This window comes from Psammomys obesus, unplaced genomic scaffold (assembly GCF_907164565.1).
Source record: "Psammomys obesus unplaced genomic scaffold, mPsaObe1.curated_primary_1811, whole genome shotgun sequence".
Lineage (NCBI taxonomy): Eukaryota > Metazoa > Chordata > Mammalia > Rodentia > Muridae > Psammomys > Psammomys obesus.
Window position 1 is genome coordinate 3,362,454 of NW_026587216.1, and position 19,868 is coordinate 3,382,321.

The window sequence follows — 19,868 nt, forward strand, 5'->3', positions numbered from 1 at the left end:
GGGATGTATGTGTTGAGAGAGCCTGAGGTAAGTTTACCATGTAACATGGTGTATCCATTCGTTTGTGTTGTTATACCACAATACCAAAACAATGTTTTTGTTTTTAGTTTTTAGAAGGAGAGGACTTTTTAGCTCCTTCTTGGAGGCTGAAAGTCCAAGCTGGAGTGACTCCATCTATTTGGTCTCTGGTAAAGGTACTCGGGCTACATCACAAGATGGCAGGAGAGTAGAAGGAAACGCCATGTGCAGACAAGGCTATGTGCTTGGGGCTAGCTCTCTAGCAACCTTCCCTACTGAGATCAAAAACAGTTCATTTCAAGGTGCTTTCCCTGTAACGTGACTACCTTCCACTGGGCACCAACTGTTAAAGGTCCCATCTCCTCTCAGCATCACCACACTGACAACCGAACCTTGGGGGAGGCACACTCAAGCCATGTCCAAACCACACTCTTCTCTTCCACTCCGGTTCTCTTTCCCTCTGTGGTCAAAAATCTCCAAACTCCTCAAGCCTCTGCTAAGATGAAAGGTCACTCACTTGAAATTATTTGAATTTTTGCTGTGAGTTTCTCATGGCCTAGAGCTGACTTCTGGGAGGAAGCAAGTCCTTAGATGAATATTGGAAAGTGGCAAGCAACTTAGGCCACAATAGGCCATGGGAACAACATAAGATGTCTTCTTCTTGGCATGGAAGTGGGACATGGTATATTGGATATTGGCCCAGAAACCATTTACAAACTGGTAATCTGAGCATCTAGAGCACCTACAGCTGGAGGATTAGGCATTAGGAGACAAGGTTAGGAAGAGAGGCCAGGGAGTGGCCTTAGGCAATAGGAAGTGCTTTGGGGGAGTAAGATGCCCAGATTTTCAATATTTTGCATGATTCATTTGAGGGTTCTTTATTTTATTTACTGCTCTTAAAACAGTGATTTACAACTAAATTTTAACATGTACTATAATTTCTGAGCTGGAGATTTAGACAGGGTTCCTCTAGACAATTCTGTTTTGGATGACAATGATTATGGTCACTTATTCATCCATGGCTAGGCTGATCTGAAAGTTCCAAGATGGCCTCACTCATGTGCTTGGTCCGTGAGCAGCAAGACAAGATCAGCAGGACCATTGTCATTCTCCTGACAGCCTCTTCAAGGTGGTCTCCTAAGCTGGTTGGACTTTGTGCAGTGTTAATATTTATTTAAAAATGATGCCATGCACACAACGATATTATATGAAAGAGATTTATTGGATGGGGGTGGAGAGATAGAGAGGAAAAGGAAAGAGAGAGACATGGTGGGGGGGCCCCATGAAAGAAAGTGAGGCGGGGAGAGCAAGGGAGGAGAGTAAGAGAGAGACAAGGTGGCAGGTTGGTCCTTTTATAGCTTGTGCATGCACGCAGCTGAACTGAGTCTGCCACACACCTGGCGGGCAACATGTGATGACATCATAGGTTACTAAGCAACCCAGAAGCAGGCTGCCTGTATGCTGACAAATGGTGCCTCAGCAGGTACAAAGTGGAAGCCCCACCCACCTCACCTGGGGCCACTTTTCTGTACTCTCATCTCAAGCTCAAATTCAAGAAGGGGACTAGATCTAATTTTACCACAAAGCATTTTGTGGCTGTCTCTAATCCACCCAGGGTGTATGGGCATATGAATGAGGGCTCCCAAAATTTTTTTACCTTGTTAGGTTGTGAAATTGCATCATCAGTATTTGCGTATGTATATATTGTTACACTTTTCCACCTTCAAGACAAAAAAAAAAGTATGCTTTCTTTAGACCTGTGTCAGTTGCTGGCACATAACTGACAGTAAACTGTTTACTGAAGAAATAAAGTGAACAAATTAGAATAATTAGTACCTCCTTAATTCCTGGATTTAGGGAGCCCAGAATAGCCAACTGCTTGATGTAATGCCATTCTCAAGATGCAGATCTTAAGAAAAGTTTGATTGCATGTGAAATAATTTTCCTTATGGACATTTTTTTGAAGGACCTTACTTTTCGGGAGACCAAAGGACAAGGAGAAAATGGATACGTATCTACAGTAGTATCCTAAATGCAAAAAAAAAAAAAAAAAAAAAAAAGTCAAGGATGCTTACAAATGATAGTCCTAATCTTTCCCAAAAATAATGGCATACATTTCTATCCTAAGGATAAGCACTGGGTACAGTCCAAAGAAAGGGAAAATTGTTAGGAACTGGGCTGATAAGGCATATGGGCTGAAGATCAAGGGAACTGAAGATAGCAGAGAGGGTATAGTTTAAATGGCTGATTATCTGGGTATAGTGGCACACGCCTTTAATCCCTACACTGAAGGAGGCAGAGGCAGGTGGAGCTCCGAGAGTTTAAGGCCATCTTGGTCAACAAAGTGAGACAAGCACAGCCAAGGCTACACAGACAAAACAACAACAAAATAGCTGATTAAAAAGTTTCCCGATGCTTAGGAAGATAAGAGCAGGTAAGAAATAGCTGGTAAGCTCTAAGAACAAAGTACAGAGGTCAGGCTGAGGACAAATGCCAGATTCCGGGGGAGTGAGCCCGGAAGGAAGGTACAGATGTCGTAGGTGGCTAGGGGAGAATGAAACACAGCCGAAACTTTGGGAGATGGGAGGTATTTCATGAAATGACTAGGATGAAGGCGTGGCTTTACCTGTGGGCTGCTTGCATATACAATGAAGCTAATTATCAGTGGAAAAGAATGAGAAGTCGTGAGCTCAGAGAAATCACTGACTCATCAACAAGGATGCTGCAACTATTAGATAACAGGATGTGTGATTAGCTGTAAGACTGACAGAGTTTCGGAAACATTGTGGGGCACAGGCAAGAAATTAGAATTATTTCCTGATTTAGGTAAACAGAAGCAGGCAAACTTTGTCTTCACTATCTGTCACCTTCATCCTATAGTATGTGCCATTAGCTTTGTTCACCCAGCCCTAACAGAGGTGGAAGGTGGGACGTGGGACACCCCTCTACCCATGCTTCTTCCTGTCCTTCCACAAACTAGTACTTATTTCAACCATATTTATTTAGAACCAACAAGATGGGACAACTGGGGGGAAAAAAAGAGTACACATCGCAATGTTTGATGGGGCTTTCCAGTGATAAACTCTTAATCAGAACGTGGTTATTTCAGGATAAGCTTTCTCCAGAGAAGTCTGGAAAATCAAGCAACTTCCACAGAGGGGGTGCTTCCTAGTGTCTTGCGGTTCTGGAAGTTTTTGTCCAACACTGATTTATCTGTTTAGGATTGTTTATCAAGGTGTTGTTTGTTTTGTTTTTCTTGTTTGTAGTGCATCTTTGGGATCTTATGTAAACCATGTGTATACAGATGTCCTTGGAGGTCAGAAGAGGGTGTTGAATTCCCTGGAACTGAAGTTAATATGGGTGCTGGGATTTGAACCTGGGTCCTCTGCAAACGCATCTGGGTTTTAACAGGTGAGCCATCTCTCCACTCCCTTTGCTTAGGATTTTAACTGCTCTCACAAAATGTGAGTTTCTTAATGCCGAGGCCTGAGCTAAGCCAGTACAGACAGCCACAATTGATAATGTGAGACAGGCAGCATAGACCTTTCTATTCCCCACCAAAGGGCCAAGGCCTGTGAATGGTTATAAGATATTGACTTCCTTCTACCCACAACCACCTTAGAGAAATTTGAAATTTTAGAGAAATGTTAGAGAATTCTAAATAAATGCAGGAAGGTCTGAGGAACATCATCTAAGAGACATTCAAGGATAACTGATACCGAATATGTACCATTTGTCAACCCCTTTTTGTATTTTAAATAACTTCATTTTTGCAACTTAGTAGGTCAGAACCTTTCTCCTCGTTTTGCAAATGAAAAAACTCCAAGGTCACAGGGACTGGAAGTAGCAGTGCTAGCATTTGCATTTAGACAGTCTGGGAGGTGTACCACGGACCACAATGCATTGCCCCCAAGCAACTCTAGCTGCACCTCTGTAAGATCTTCAATTGAACACAAGCCCTCCGAAGCCTGTCACCCCTATCTAACTTGTCACACCCTGAAGGTCAGCAGGCGGCAGCAGCAAGAGCTGAATTCATCTTTAGTTGATCAGCCTCAAGGATGTCTGGGACCCTTTTAGCTGGCGTTGGCGGTGTCCTTGCAGTGTTTGACCGACACCTAAGAGGTCGTGATTTAGATCATGGGGTATAGAGATAGGCAGCAGAGAGAGAAGGGGGGTAGGAAGAGGGATTGCGGTTTGATTCATTTTATTCCATCCTAACCATCAGTGTAACACAGAACTTTAAAATTACTAATTTTGGGGTATTATTTGCTTCTTAAATCATTATTGTAGACTACCATTCTTCCAAAAGTCCCTAGCCTTCATTGTGCTTCTTTCCTTCTTTGAGTCATTTCTTCACTTTTAATCGTTTTAAAAGTTTCTTTGGCCCCCAACTCCTCCCACACCAACCTCCATCCACCCGGCTTCCTGTCCTTTCGCTTTTTTAGAGGAAAACCAAACCCAACCCAACCCAATGATACATATTGGGAATGAGAAAACCGATTTTCTTCGGTGGAGTTTCACCGATTATATCAACCACACTCCAGCGCAGACCCCTTCCCCCGCAGAGGTTAACGAACACGAACTGTAGAGCTTCAAGCTTCTCATCTTGCTGGGGTGGGGGTGTACACACACACACACACACACACACACACACACACACACACACACGTGAGCCTTTAGGTTCATTTTCCAATCGAGGGCAGGATGGCGAATTACAATTAAACTGGTTTTTCCAATCACAGATCAGGAGGCTCAAACCGCAAAAAAACCCGAGTTTCTTGGCAAGTCACCAGATCTGGGGCTCAAGGATCACACCCAAACACCCAAACTCATTTACTCACAACAACAAACAACAACAACGAACTGGACAGTGGCAAGGTTCGTTTACGGAAACCCAGGACCGAAGCGGTCACCACTGGCGAGCGCAGTCCGGGCCATTAAGCCCTGCCCTGTCCCCGGGGAGCTCCCTGGCTCTCAGTCTCAAAGGCCTCCGGCAGTCTCCGGAGGCTCGCAGGCCCTCGGGGAAGCCAGCGCGGGGAGCAGGATCGCGGGAGGCACCCGGCTTGCGGTCTGCGACCCCAGGTCTCTCGGGAAAACGGAACCTTCCGCTCCGGCCACCCACCGAAGAGCGGCGGGGAAAGCCTTCGATCTGGCCTAGGAGAGGCGGCCGGGCTCAGCCTCCGGAATCCGGGACGCCGGGAGCCGCGTTACGGGAATCGCGGAGGCCCGCAGTCCCGCCCCTTCGCCTCCAGCGACCCCGGACCAATCGCCGCACGCTCCGGGACTGACCCCAGCCAATCAGCTCCCGGCCTTCGGCTCCTGGGGGGGCGGGGCGACGAGGGGCGGAGCTAGGAGAGCCAGGGTCAGCGGCGGGCGGTGGGCGGCGTGTGCCGTCGGGAGGCCGGAGCTTCGGAGCGAGCGGTGCCGCGGCGCGGCTGAGGGCCCGGCGGAGCGGGCCGAGATCGGTGGGCCCCGGAGCGGCGAGGCTCGCGGCCTGAAGGTAGGTTGGGCAGAGCCCCGGCGCGGGAGGGGGCGGGCTGCCTGGCGCGGCCGCCACCTGGCACCCGGGGCCCAGCGGGGCCGGGCTGGAGCGGCCGCGCGCTCGGCCGGAGCCCGTCGGGCCGGCCCGGGAATCCCCGCATTCCTTCCCTCCCTGCTCCCGGCGCCGACTCCCCCGGCGTTGTCACCCGCCGGGTCCCTGACGCACAGTTCCGGAGCCCCCGCCCCAGAGTCCCCTCGGGCTCGCGCGTCCCGGGTGACCGCGTCCTCCCGGCCCCACAAAGTGTGGTCCTCCGTGCCGCCCGGAATGCCACCGGCCCCGGGGCTCCTGCTCTTCCCTCCTTCGCTCTCGATATCTCTTATACCCGGAGCGAACTTTTCGCCCAGAAATCGTAACGTTTCGGCGTGGAAGAAAGTTCAGTGTTTATTAAATATTAGCCTTCCCTCCGGTCCGGTCTACGAAACCCTTCCTAATAAGGGACGCGTGCCTTCACTTCCCGAGAGCAAACCCATCTGGCTTTAAACTTTCACCTCCTAGGCATAAATCTCCCTCCACCCCCACCCCCACCCCCAAATAGCAGGAGGCTCTCCCTCTCCTCTCCTGGATGAACATTTTGATTCAGAACGCCAAACAAAAATAGGATGAAAGGCTTAGCCCACTTCTTGTCATTTATCCCTCAAAAGGAAACCCATTTGGGATTGATTTGTATAGTTATTGGACGTTCCAGCAGCTGTACTGTTTCAAAGTAGTCAGTTGATAACTGGAATGTCAGGGTGAATCTTCCCAAAGATTAAGCTGTTTTGGTCTGGCCAGTGCTGTAAACAAAACCTTTTAGACCTTGTGTGACTGCCAGCTTCCAATTGGAACAACTTTTAATTTGAAGTTACTGACTCATTATCAGAGGGGGTGAGAGCCGTCGTCTTAATTTCCTAAGTTTGCGTCCATATTTAACATTTGTAGTTGTTTTTGAACTATAAACTGGAATGCTGCACTTAAGGGACAAATATGACAGTAGGTTAAATTTAACCTACAATTGTGTTTCCCACCGGTTTCTTTTGGGGAATAACTGTGCCCATTTGCTTCTACTCAAAAGTGAACAGAAAAATGGCAGATAAGGATAGGCTTTCTAGTACAGTTTTTTTTCCCACTCTTTCCATCTGTATTATTGACGTAGATGTTTTAGAATATTACAGATACTGCTACCAGCTAATTTAATGCAGCATTCTTATGTAACTGGACGCATTGTTCTGTTTTATTTATGGCCGTGTGCTTTGATTTAAAAAAAATTTTTTTTTGAAGAGAATGACATTTTGGTTAAATACTAGGATTGATACTGATTATTATGTGTAACCTGTGAAGTCAGTGATATTTTTAGAAGAGGAAACAGGCTCAAAAGATATGACTCCAAACACTGTGCTCACAAACTGTCCTACTGACAGATTTCTTTTAGAGAATTCATTACTATAATTTGGTATGGGAAGTTGAATATTGCGTAGAACACTATAGGAGCAGGAAGGGGTTTTCCCTAGAAGTAATTTCAGATCTCATTTTGCTCCACATCACCTGTTCCTAATATATTTGCACCTTGTCTGCGGAAGGGGCAGGGAAGTTCTTACTGCTTTCTCTAAGTCTTTGATTGCAAAGGTGGCTTGGACACAGGAGAGGTGTCTGTCTGTTGAGATGGTTGTAGTAAGCGCTCAGCCTGCTGTGGATAGTGTCTAGGTTCTTCAAAGTTTGCAAAATTGGGTTGGCAAACTGTTGTGTGAAAAATTACTCAGATATGGAGTGGTTTCCATTAAATGATGAATGATACAGAAACTGCTGTGGGGGCTTAGGGACAGGATTGACATTCGGTGGGTTTTCAGGAGGTCAGCCATGAAACCTGGCTAAGGTTTGGATAAAGGGGAAACTAGAGAGATCCCATCCCTAAGTAGAACGGAGGCCAGAATGGAGACTGTAGAGCCTAGCGAAGGCCTACCATGTGCAGCTGCCATAATGTATTCAGTCTAATAACCAGTACTCACGCAGTTCGTGTGTCAGCCACTGTGTGAACATTTCGCTTATATTCATGTGTTCTTCATAGCCTTGTTGAAGTGGGCCTTACAAGCCTCTTTTACTCAAGGACAAACCCCCAGACATAGAAGCTAGGGATTCTATATTTATACGTAGATATCTTGAGTAGAGTTTAGCTGTAGTACATGTTGCTTTTTCATACTGTCTACATGGGTGACAGTAAAGTGATTATTTCATGTCTGTTAAAACTAATTTTTAGGCTGGGAATGTAGGCATTAAGTAGTAGAATGTGCCAGGCCCTCAGCACTGCATATATAAATATATTCTGTCAGTACCGCTTACCTATGTACATACATACACACATAAATTAGCCACTTAATATTATTATTGTTTGTTTGTTTGAGACAGAGTTTCTCGAGGACAGTTTTGGCTGTCCCAGACTTGATTTGTAGACCATGCTTGCCTTGAGCACATAGCAATCCACCTGCCTCTGCCTCCCTGCTTTCTGAGATTAAAGGGGTGTGCCACCACGCCTGGCTAAAATTAACCAATCTTTTAGCTGTTCACTAAATGCCTCAAGATTCTCAGGATACGAAATTGTGTAATTACCGTGCTACGTTTTAAATCCTTTTAGGGGGCTCTGAAAGTGCAGTGGGAACACAGATGTTTGTGAATGTGGGGGAAGTCCACAGAAGGGATGTTCACCTGGGTTATAAACAGTGCATCGAGGCAGAGTGATCGGGACACTGGCATTGTGGACTCAAACTGTAGTGCATGGACAAGCACCCATTCAAGGTGTGTTAGAGGACGACCCTAAGTTGTAACTTGAGCTTAACGTCTAGGTGTGGCTGGCATGAAGATGTTGAAAATTAAGACCAATTTGCTGAGGCCACACAAAAGGAGGAGCTTAAATATTTGCCTTGCAGTTGGAGAGCTAAAACAACAATTTCAGCAAAACTGGAGTAAAAAGCCAGATTGCTTGTAATTTTCTCCGGATTATAGCATGCTAGTTTGAGAAAAAGGCATCGAAAGAAAGGATTTTATTTATGTTGTGGGCTGAAGGTTGATCCAGGGCCTTTCCACATTGTAAGCAAGTGCTCTATGAACTATATACCCCAGGCTCCTCTGTTATTGATATTTAAAAATAGAACTGAGTATTGGAGATCAGTTGGACAGTTAGGTTCTCTGATAGTTTAAGTACTTGGCATTATTATTCACCCTTTTAAAACCTTTTGAGGAAGAATGGTGGCTTTGAAGTAGTGCTTCTTTTCAGAAGGTTGCTCTGGAAGGAAAGCAGCTGGGAGCTGGAAGCGAGGTACTGTGACCTGGTCCAGGAGGAAGTCGTGGCAGAGGAGCGGCTAGCAGCTACTGTGAGCGCTGTGATCAGGCCCAGGTCGAGTTGTTGATAAAGAGAGGCCGGTGAGAAGACGGAGGGGAAGGAGTCTGGGTAAGATTTGTGACAGAAAAGTCCAGTTGTGAGGGTAGATAAGAGAACAGCGACTGTACCGAGGCAGCTGACGGAGTAGGTTGTTTATAGGAGTGTGTGTATGGGATACGTTTCTGTAATTAAAAAACTCTGGTAATGCTGAGGATCATGCCTATGTGAGTACATGAGTGTACGTTTGTAGATAGCTTTTGAGGAGAGGTTTATTAAATTGATTTGCATCAGAGACAGACTATCTAAGATGATACAGATCTAGAATTGAAGATTCAAGCCAGAATTCTTGAAATTTGGTTAGAAGGTAAGGTAATAGTTGAAGTCATCACAGTAACTATTTTAAAAGAAAATTAGATCTTGAGTACTTTATCTTTGGGTCCATTCATGGCCAGGAGATAAAAGCTAACAGAGACTACAGAGAAGCAGATAAAGGAAAGAACCATCTCCACTATATGGTTTTGTTTAAACCAAGAAGTATGGAGAATTTGAAAAGCAGGGATGGTAGGTGGAAGGCTTCAGAAACATGGTGGTCTCACAGCGCTACCAGGACTTTCTCCTTCTGTGGCTAGTGAGTGTGTTTTAGAGCAATTTCGTGAGAAGTTCACTGATCTTGAATCGGAGAGCTGTATGTGTTAGTGTGTAGTGGGACTTTGGATTGCTGCTTTAAAGCTGCCTGTATTCATTCCAGAGCAAGAACTTAGATTCCTTTCAGTGAAACATGAGTTGCTAAAAACATGGGTTGTTAAAAGTTGAATGTCCTGCCTCCAAATTTTCAGACTCTCTGTGGTGGTCCCTTTCACCCTTTGTTTTGAGGAAGAGTAGATGAACCGTTACTTGTAAAAATGGTGGGTTGCTGCAGCTGTGAATAGTCGGGGGTCTTATACAGACTCCTTTCTTGTGCATCTTCTGCATCCCTCACTGCAAGCTGAGCTCGCAGGGAGCACTGCTGTTTGGTAGACCTTCTCACTGGTGGTCTTCAGCCACACACATACTGTTTTCTCATTCTCGAGACTCTCACTTTATTTTGTAACAGAGTGCTCTTTATAGCCCTGACTCGGACTTTCCCTGTTCCCAAAGCACTTTGCTCATATTTTACCTGTTAGCTTGGAGCTTCCTGGAAAGTGAGAACTATTTGGCATCAATTGTACTTGCAACATTTTGTTTTTTAAGTGATGAGGAGAACAAGGATCTTTAACAGAGTACTCATGAAACTCATTTGACTAAAATAAGCACGATAATTCGTAAAGACTTATGTCCTCAAAGTCCTAAGTGTTTCATGTTTTCCAATAAGTATATTGTGTGGCTTTTGCACTTATTTGCTAACTCTGGACTATGTTTGTATATTAAAAATACCTTTTTATATTTTTGCTCATTGGACCAGTTATCACAAAGTGTATCTTTGAATGATGGTGTAATTTTTTTAGTCAGATTTTGTTTTGTATGTCCTCCTCATGTTGCTTAGGCTAGGCGCCAAGTCTTAGGCTCAGCTTAGTTGCTTAGTTTCTTTTTTACTTTCTCAGCCCCCAGCTGAGACTTGCAAGTATGTGCATGACCAGCTTACAATTTTTAAGTTATTTATCTGTTTGTTTGTTTGTTTTGTGGTGCCAGGGATGAAAACAAAGTCATACGTCTGTACCACTGAGCTACATCCGAGTCCTATAAGCAACTAAATTGAATTTCTTTTATTTCATGTAGTTGACTTGTCTATTCTTCATGTTTTAACTCATGCATGTTTCAATTATCTTTACATGTGTGGATATATCAAAACCTTTTTGTTTGAAAATTGGCTCTCAGTATCTAATGTTTAATGTGAAATTTTAATTGATATGTAAAGCTCTATAATAAACTACTTTGCTATTTGGGTTAAAGTTGTGTTGCATTTTTTTATCATGAAATTCTTTAGTTCTGACTGGATATTTTTTTTCTATCTAGTCTTTCGGTGCTATTATAACCAGTGTTTTGTTGTGTTGTGTTGTTTCTTAGTTGGTTTTTGTTGATATGCAGGAGTGTGCTAGTTTTTAGGCAATCATTTGTTCAAACATTACATTGACTGTCTAGGGTTTCTGCCAGCTTTAACATTTTATCTGACATCGTAGCAGCTACATATTTCAAAACTGCTGAAAATTACTTATCCCAACAGTATAAAAGCTGTAAAAGAATAAGCAAATAGATGGGAACAGGCAAACTACAGCCCACCTCTTGGGTTTTGTTTTTGTTTTTAAATAAAGGATTGTAAGAACATAATACATGCGTACACTAAAAGCTTTAAATAAAATGACAAGCTACAAACTGTAGAAAAATTATGTGCAAATCAAATTTCTAACAAAGGATTATTTCTGGAATATATGTTCAAAACAATAATAATGAAACAAATGCAATTAAAAATTGGCAGACTATTTAAATAGTCAGACCATCCAGGAAGCTCTTTAGCTAAACCTGACACCTCCCACATGGCGCAGTCATTCTGCCCCCAGTGCTCACTTCTCACAAGCGTAGCATGTAACAGACACGGCACTGGTTGAGTTGCAGTACCGAATGTTATGCATACATTCGAATGTTGTTTCTTTATCTAATAAGCATAGTCTATGCTAAATACGGTTCTGAATTCTAGAGATAGGTTAAGAACACAGACAGAAAATTGTCTTCTTTCCTTCCGTTCTGATTGGGTTAATACACACAATGTGTTCGTTTCTTAGGACTAATGTAACAAAGTGCCATAATTTAGGTGGCTTAAACTTGGAAAATGATCCTGGGTGGTGGTGGTGCATGCCTTTAGTCCTGGCACTCCCAAGGCAAAGACAGGCAGACCTGCTACAGAGCGAGTTCCGGACAGCCAGAACAGCCAGAGCTGCTCAGAGAAATCCTGCCATAGATGGATGGATGGATGGATGGATGGATAGATAGGTAGGTAGGTAGGTAGGTAGATAAATTGATTTTACAGAAATGTTATTTTTTCCAGAAGCCAAAAGTCCTTCTGAGACTGGAAAGAATCCTTTGGCTCTTCCTACCCTCCACTAGTCACCATGTGTTGACATTTTTTAGCTTGTAACTACAGTCACCCCAGTCTCTGCCTTCTATGATACAGCACTGTTCTGTGTTTCTCTTATAAAAGTCTTATTGCTCTAAATATTTGTAGGATTATTTCATTCTGAAGTTCATATCTCTGACATGCTGTTTGGTGCAAACCTGAAAATGCAAGCACAGGTCCAGACGATCTGGAGTTAGGGAAGGAGAAGGAGTGACTGACCAAAATACATTGGGTGCACGTACGAAGCTCCCAAAGATTGCAGTAAAGAAGCACATTATCAGAGTCAGCTTCCTGAACAAGGCCCTTCTGTCTTCACAGGGAGACCCAACAGAAGGAACATGACAATTAGAAGCTGTGGACTTGTTTCAGATTCATGCTTTTTCATTTCCTAATTTTGTGAGTTGGGTAAGTTATTTGTGTTGTCTGAATGTTTGTTTTCTTTTGTAAAAGTCCAATAAATAATTCCTGCCTTACCTATCTGCCACCCAAGGATATTGGGAAAATGACGAGTGTGAGAGCTTTCTGTCTAACATAAAACAGTCCAGTGTCTGTTAGCATGAACTGGAAAAGAGGGACAGCTGGTTGGTTGTAAAATACCTTAATGTAGCTATGGCCAGTATTCGGCAGATGCATTCAGGGTAACAAACGCATTCTGTAAAAGACTACCCTGATCTCTGCCTGGCTCTCAGTGACCATGCTCTGCTTTTTTTCCGAAAGAAGGGTTCTGCAGCTCTAATAGTTCCCTTGCCACCGTAACAGTTTATACTGCCATCTTCTCGGCAACTGCAATCCGTATTCATTCTTCATTCTGCCCTTGGGTTAAAGTCTTAAAATGGAAATAAACTAAAAAGCCCCAGTATTGGCAATAAGAATATTTAAACTGGCATAGTTATTATGATGATGATGATACATATTAATCAGTTAGTTACAATTACGCTGCTTTTTTTTTCCCCAAGAGAAAAATCCTTGGACTGAATGAACAAGCAGCGATGCAGTTACTGCGTGTAGTTTTCAAGCATTTTCAAGCATTCACAATCTCTGCCGAGCATCACTCTTGTAATTACTGCGACACACCTTTCAGCACACCCTTGAGGAGTTACCAGTATAGAAGAGCCACTCAGTTCTGAAATAAACCTTCCTTGCATCAACAGATACGAGTCATTGTTTTAGCTTTTTTAAAGCTTCCTAGAAAGCCAAATTCAAGGAAGTCATTGTATGTAGTATTTTTATAGTATGTGCTTATTCTGCAAGAGCCGTGGAAGAAGAGGAACATTTAATAGCCTTTAGTTTGAATGTTTCTTCTTAACAGAATCAAAAGATAAATTTAGCAAATACTGTCCATTTTAAGACTGAGTAAGTCACAAGCAAAGTTAGTTGTATAGAATACATTTGTACTTTAATGTCCGACACTTTAGTAGATGTGCCTTCCTCACAACTCAGTGACAGTTTTAAAAATTAGGAAGTAATACTTTCTAGTCATTGCAGTGAAAGGCTTTTCCGTTTTCTCGTGGCACTGCCCAGTCACAAGCCCAGCTGCTCTAATTCTGTCTTGCATGTGAGAGTTAAACCATGCTGTGCATGCTTGTACATTCTTCTTGCTATGGCTCAGTTGGTCTGGTTGCTTCTCATCAGCTTTTGGTTGTGTTTTGGTTTTTCTTCTTGCTGGGGATTGAACCTGTGTGGAGCGCCTGAGCTGTGGAGCTGTACCTGCCTTGGGCATCCATGAAACATTCCTCAGTGTATACCTTTGGGAGATATTAGCACAACTTTCTTTCAGTGTATGTATACCTTGTCTGTATAGTGTTGTTGGGTTATAATTAATTAAGGCTTAATGTATACACTAAAAAAATCTGTGAATCATGATTTTTGCATACTGCTCGTTAAGAAAGCCCTGACTGCCCCACCCGTACAGTCATTTAGAGGATGCTGAAGTACTGTCTCACTTAGGAAGGCTTGCTTACAGTTTTCAAGGCTAGCTGTAATGACCTCTAGAGTAAAAGGCAGGCATGCTTCCTGCTGAGTTTAAGGTGTGGGTTCCTAAGTGTGATTGTTGTGTCCTGTGAGATTCACTTGCTGTCAGCAGGTGTCACCTGACATCACTGCACCCTGTGGGATGAGCTGATAGTTCGCAGGAGAAGCTGTTGCTGCTGCTCAGTCATGCCTTTTGTTCTTAACTCGGGGTCTCGTGATGCTTTGTGTTCATGAAACCGCTGCATAGCAGACAAACTGAGCCATAGCGATTAGCAAGAAGAATGTACCGTAGTGCAAAACTGCTAGGTAACATCAATAGTTAAGGAACAATCCCAGTTTTTATGATGTGAGATTATACATGCAGGTTACTGTGAGACGGAAGACTTCAGACATTTGTGCAGCCTTAACTTTACTAAACATACACAGAAAGATTGCCTTTCTGCATTCATGTGTGTATATTACCGCCTTCCAGAAAATAGCTCCACAATAGAAACACGCCTGTGTTTTAGCTTGTGTGTAAGAGAATGAGTTTTAAAATCATACATTGTAGCTGGGAGCAGTGACACACACTTGTAATCCCAGCGAGACAGAGGCAGGCGAATCTCTGAGTTCCAGGCTAGCCTGGTTTACATAGTGAGTCCAGGAGAGCCAAGGCTGCACAGAGAAACTCTGTCTTGGGAAAAACAAAACAAAACAAATTTTACATTGTTTGTTGTTACAGGAACATTCCTGCAAGATGTCAGCATTGAGGACTTGGCTAGTGCAAGCTGTGCTTATTTTCCTCACCACTGAATCTATAGGTAAGGTTCATGAAATGTCCCAACTCTGCAAATTACACTTATTTTTATATAGTATGTATTATATAATTATATAATATACTTAGAGTCTCTCAGGGGTCATTATTGAAAGAAGTGTCTTCAGTACAAATATGCCTGATAATTTGTTGTACATGGTTTGAGTTTCATCAATACTTAATAGTAATTGGCTATATTTCAATAATGTTAGGGGTGCGAGTGTGTGTAAAATGTTTTAAAATAAAGGAATGGGAGAAAAATCTGTTAATTCTTAGTACTTCTCCTCGGTTACCCAAAAGTCATCTTTCTGCAGAAGCTGTTCAACTCTTAGGAAGTCCCCAGCTCCCCTAGGGCAGGGGAGCCTCAACATAGTTTCTCCCTATGGTTGAGTGTAGTCTAAAAACAAAACAGTAGTGCCTAGAAGATGTTTCTCTTGCTTATTCTCAACCTAACCTGATGACAGCCTGAGATCTGGTGGTCCAAAGTGAGATGAGTGAAGAAATTAAGAATTTATATTTAGAAAATTAAAAAAAAAATGTGTATGGGTGTTTTGCCTACATGTATACCTGTTCATACACCGCATACATGCCTGGTGGCTGGTGGTGGTGGATGAGTGTGTTGACTCCCCTGGGACTGGAGGTACGGATTGTGACTTGGTGTGTGTACAGTGATAGAGTCCAGTCCTGCAAGATCAGCAAGTGTTCTCTCGAGCCCTTAGAAAACTTCTAACAGAGCCCAGGAGTGGTGGCACATGCCTTTAATCCCTGCCTCTGCATTTAGAGGAGGCAGAGGCAGGGGGATCTCTGAGTTTGAGGCCAGCCTGGTCTACAGAGTAATTCCAGGACAGCCAGGGCTACACAGAGAGGAATCCTGTCTTGACAAAACCAAAAAAAGAAAGAAAGAAAAAAAAAGGAAAAATACATAGCAATGGCAGGTTGGAGAAAATACCCGACTCTCACTGACAGTTTGAAGAGCACCACTTTAGGTTAGCTCTCTTCACACCAAGGAGTAGAGCTTCACTTTGAATAGTTGGTAAGTTTTATGTTAAACTGAAGCCCAAATAGGATGAGTAAGAACCTAGAAACCCACTAGCAAGCATCGGCGGGAAAGCAGCCTTAAGCTCCTGGGTGCTGAAGCTACAGAGAGAGAGAAGTAGAAGGTGCCGATGAGGCATCTGGCCTAAGGAAGAGCATGGGAGGTAGAGAAATGAGAGTAAGAAATAAAATTATTGAGCTAAGCATGCTGACATGTATCTGTAGTCTTAGCACTTGGAAAACTGAGGCAGGAGGATTACAAATTCAAGGCCAGCCTGAACTACATAGCAAGACCCTGTATCCTTATTTTGGAAATACTTATCAGACCAACATTGTTTGATACCAAAACCAGACAATGCATGAATGTGCAAGCTATACGCCAATATCCTGATAAATATAGTTGCAGATATTCTTGATAAGATGCTAGGAATGGGATCTATCAGCACACTAGAAAGATTATTTAATCAGATTAAATGCATTCATTACAGAGGTACAAGGTCTATTTACCATAATGAGTAAATGAGACTGACAACACTGACAGGTTAAAGGATAAAACCCGTATATTCATCTTAGTAGATGCATTTGATAAATATTATGTAAAATCTGTCATAACCTAAAATAATGAATTATGTATAGAAGAACATTTCAGTATTATAGTTTTACAGACACACACACACACACACACACACACACACACACAGAGCTCAAGTCCAAGTCCACAGCTAACATGCTGAATGGTGAGAAGCCAAAATCTTTTTCTCTAAGATCGGATACCAGATAGAGGCGTTATTTTCATTACCTTTATTTCTAACCACCTCTATTAAATATGTTAATTAAAGATCTAGCCGGAGCAATCAATCAGACAAAAGAAAGGAATATAAAAGGTATCTAGGTTGGAAAAGAGGATGTCAGACTGTGTTACTGTAGATGGCATAACCTTATTTATAGGAATCCCAAAGAGCCTGCCAACAAAACACAGAACTAATCACTGAATTCAGAAAAGTTGCTGAATACAAAATTAACATTCATACGTCAGTAACATTATCATGTACTAATGGTAAAGTATCTGAAAAGCAGTTGTATTTACAGTAGCTCCAAAAATAAATACAAGTAAATTTAGTCAGAGTTAAAATATTGCTCAAATATAAACTATAAAAGCTAATGAAATTTTGAAAAGGACATAAAAATATGGAAAGGCAATCCATAGACAATATGGAAAGACAATAATGTATGAATTAGAAGAAATCAATATTGTTGCATTTTCTGTACTTTTCAAAGCAATCTGCAGAATTAGAAAAAAAAATTCTAAAATTTATATGTAACCATAAAACACCCAAATACCCAAAATAGTCTTGAGCAAAATAGAAAAAAATGGAGACATTATACTTTGTAACTTTAAAATATTTTGCAAAGCTACAATAATTAAAATAGCATAGTGTGAGCAGCTCAACAAGGAGAGCAACAGAACCAAAAAAATCTGGGCCCAGGGGTCTTTTCTGAGACTGGTACTCCAACCAAGGACCAGGCATGGAGATAACCTAGAACCCCTGTTCAGATATAGCCCATGGCAGCTCAGTGTCCAAGTGGGTACCCTAGTAAGGGGAACAGGAGCTGTCTCTGACATGAACTCAGTGGCTGGCTCTTTGATCACCTCCATCTGAGGGGGGGCGGCATTGCCAGGCCACAGAGGAAGACAATGCTGCCAGTCCTGATGAGACCTGATAGGCTAGGGTCAGATGGAAGGGGAGGAGGACCTCCCCTATCAGTGGAGGGGCATGGGAGAAAAGGGAGGGAGGATGGAGAGAGGGCACGAGGCAGGGGGCTACAGCTGAGATACAAAGTATATAAACTAATTAATAAAAAAATTAATTAAAAATTGTTTTAGATAGCATGGTGTGAATTCCATGGAAGCATACTCAGTACTAATCCTTAGGAAAGTGCCACCCAAAAATCACAGCAAGGAATGACCTATTAGAGTGACTTATCAAAGAAACATAACTGCTGGCAAGAGTACAGAGAAAAGGAAACCAAACATAGTATTGGTGGGATTTTCTGTTAGTACAGCTATTAGAAAAACCAATAAGGAAGGCTCTTAAAGAAAAAGCAGTTCCATAGCAGATTGTCATAGTTCATTTTCTCACCGCTACAACAAAATATTTGACAAGCAACTGGGTCACTCTATGCATGCACTTAGGAAACAGGTGAGCGCTAGGGCACAGCATGCTGTCTGCTTTAACTCATGCCATGGTGCCACCTGCATTTACAAGGGTCTCTCTGCCTCAGTTGGCCCAATCTAGAAGTTTATTGACAACTCGGTGTAAAGCAGTCACATGAGATCCTGCATTCTCACTGCTGGGTAAACACTGGAAAGGAGGTTGAATCAGTGTGTCAGAATGAGGCCCGCATTCCGGTTCCTATTGCAGCACTATTCACAATAGTGCTCATCGTGGAGTACCATTCCCTCTTTACAAAATGGCGACATTCTGTCATTTGGGACAAGATACATGGAACTGAAAAAATGTTAAGTGAAAAAAGCCAGACACTGAAAGATAAATATCACATAATCTCACCTGTGAAATCTAAAAAGATTGATTTCATAAAAAATTGAGAGTAGAATGCTGCTATTCAAATACCATTTTGTGCTGGAGATACTGTCATTGGTTTTTTGTTTTGTTTTTGTCTTGTTCTTGTTATAGGGCCAGGCATTGAACTCAAGGCATCATATGTGCTGGGCAATCCCAGGCCACTCAGCACAGTCTGTTGTTGTTTTTCAGGTGAAATTTTGGAACCCTGTGGTTTTATCTACCCCGAATTTCCAGTTATACAGCGTGGCTCTAACTTCACTGCCATTTGTGTGCTAAAGGAAAAATGCCTTCGGCAGTACGATGTAAATGCTAGTTATATCGTGTGGAAGACAAATCATGTTGCTGTCCCCAAGGAGCAGGTCACTGTCATCAACAGAACCACGTCCAGTGTCACCTTCACAGACATCATCCTCCAGGCTGTCCAGCTCACCTGCAATATCCTGTCATTTGGGCAGATTGAGCAGAACGTGTATGGAGTCACCATACTTTCAGGCTGTAAGATTTGGGTTTTTTCAATTTTTCCAGACTCTTGAATACATTTTTAATGGTTTCTGTTAGCCTTCCCAAGGACAGTCACTTGGTTCAGTAGCTTTTGGATATACTTATTTTATAAAAAACGTTTAGAAGTACCGTGTACGTTTTCACTGTTACACACAAATCCAAAAGAGGAACACGGGTGTTAGTTCTCTGCTAAAGGACTAACATTTGTCAGCTACTTGAAAAGGGCATTGGCCGGAGACTCTGTGTGACCCCAAGTGTGTTACTGATTTGCAGTCCATGTCTGTTCTCCGTCTCCACATTACTGAGGGAAAGGCTCCAGTTAAACAGGCCCCTAAATGAAGAAAACAGAGAAAAACTAAAAAATGAGGCCATGGATTTGAAGAGAGCAAAGAGGGGTAAATGGGAGGGCTTGGCAGGAGGAAAGAGAAGAGGAAATAATTTAATTATATTCTCAAAAAAATATTTTTTAAAAAGAGTGGAACCAGTGACCCAGACCTGTAGGGGTCAGCCAGGAGTTACATAGCGTCAGTATTTGCTTCTCTTCCAGTCCTGCAGAAAGCAATAAAGACAAATTCAGCAGCCGGATGTGGTGGTGGGTGCCAGTCTTTCCAGCACTTGGTTTATGGAACAACGTGGAGAGTTTGAGGCCAGCTCTGCCTACAGAGTAGGACCCTGTTTCAAAATGCAAAAGTGAAAAAGTATATGTGAATCATTTTGGCTTCTATAGCTGCCTTTTAATATTACTTATTGTTCGTATTAAAACAGTACATGGAGACATTATTGATGCTTTATCTGATTATAAATAAAATTTTATTTTCATATAGAAAATTAATATGAAAGTAATTATAGACAGTAACACTTAAAAATATACTTAATGACAAAAAGTACTTAAGAGGTTGAAGATGGACTGCAGTGGGGCCACAAAATGAATAAATTGAAATAGATAGATAGATAGATAGATAGATAGATAGATAGATAGATAGATA

At 42.5% G+C, this 19,868-nt stretch overlaps 1 protein-coding gene across 3 annotated transcripts in view; it reads left to right on the forward strand.

Moving 5' to 3' along the window:
* Window positions 1-5,399: 5,399 nt before the first annotated feature.
* Window positions 5,400-19,868, forward strand: part of Il6st (interleukin 6 cytokine family signal transducer) — a 40,922-nt gene continuing 26,453 nt past the window's right edge. Inside the window, exons 1-4 of one of the 3 annotated variants that reach the window (XM_055603218.1) lie at window positions 5,400-5,518; window positions 12,316-12,402; window positions 14,690-14,768; window positions 18,571-18,876. In XM_055603218.1, coding sequence (XP_055459193.1) covers window positions 14,705-14,768; window positions 18,571-18,876 — 370 coding nt within the window. In that variant the 5' untranslated portion in view covers window positions 5,400-5,518; window positions 12,316-12,402; window positions 14,690-14,704. Of the gene's footprint in view, window positions 5,519-12,315; window positions 12,403-13,668; window positions 13,776-14,689; window positions 14,769-18,570; window positions 18,877-19,868 lie in introns of those variants that run through there. The other 2 variants (XM_055603219.1, XM_055603220.1) reach the window with 2 other exon arrangements.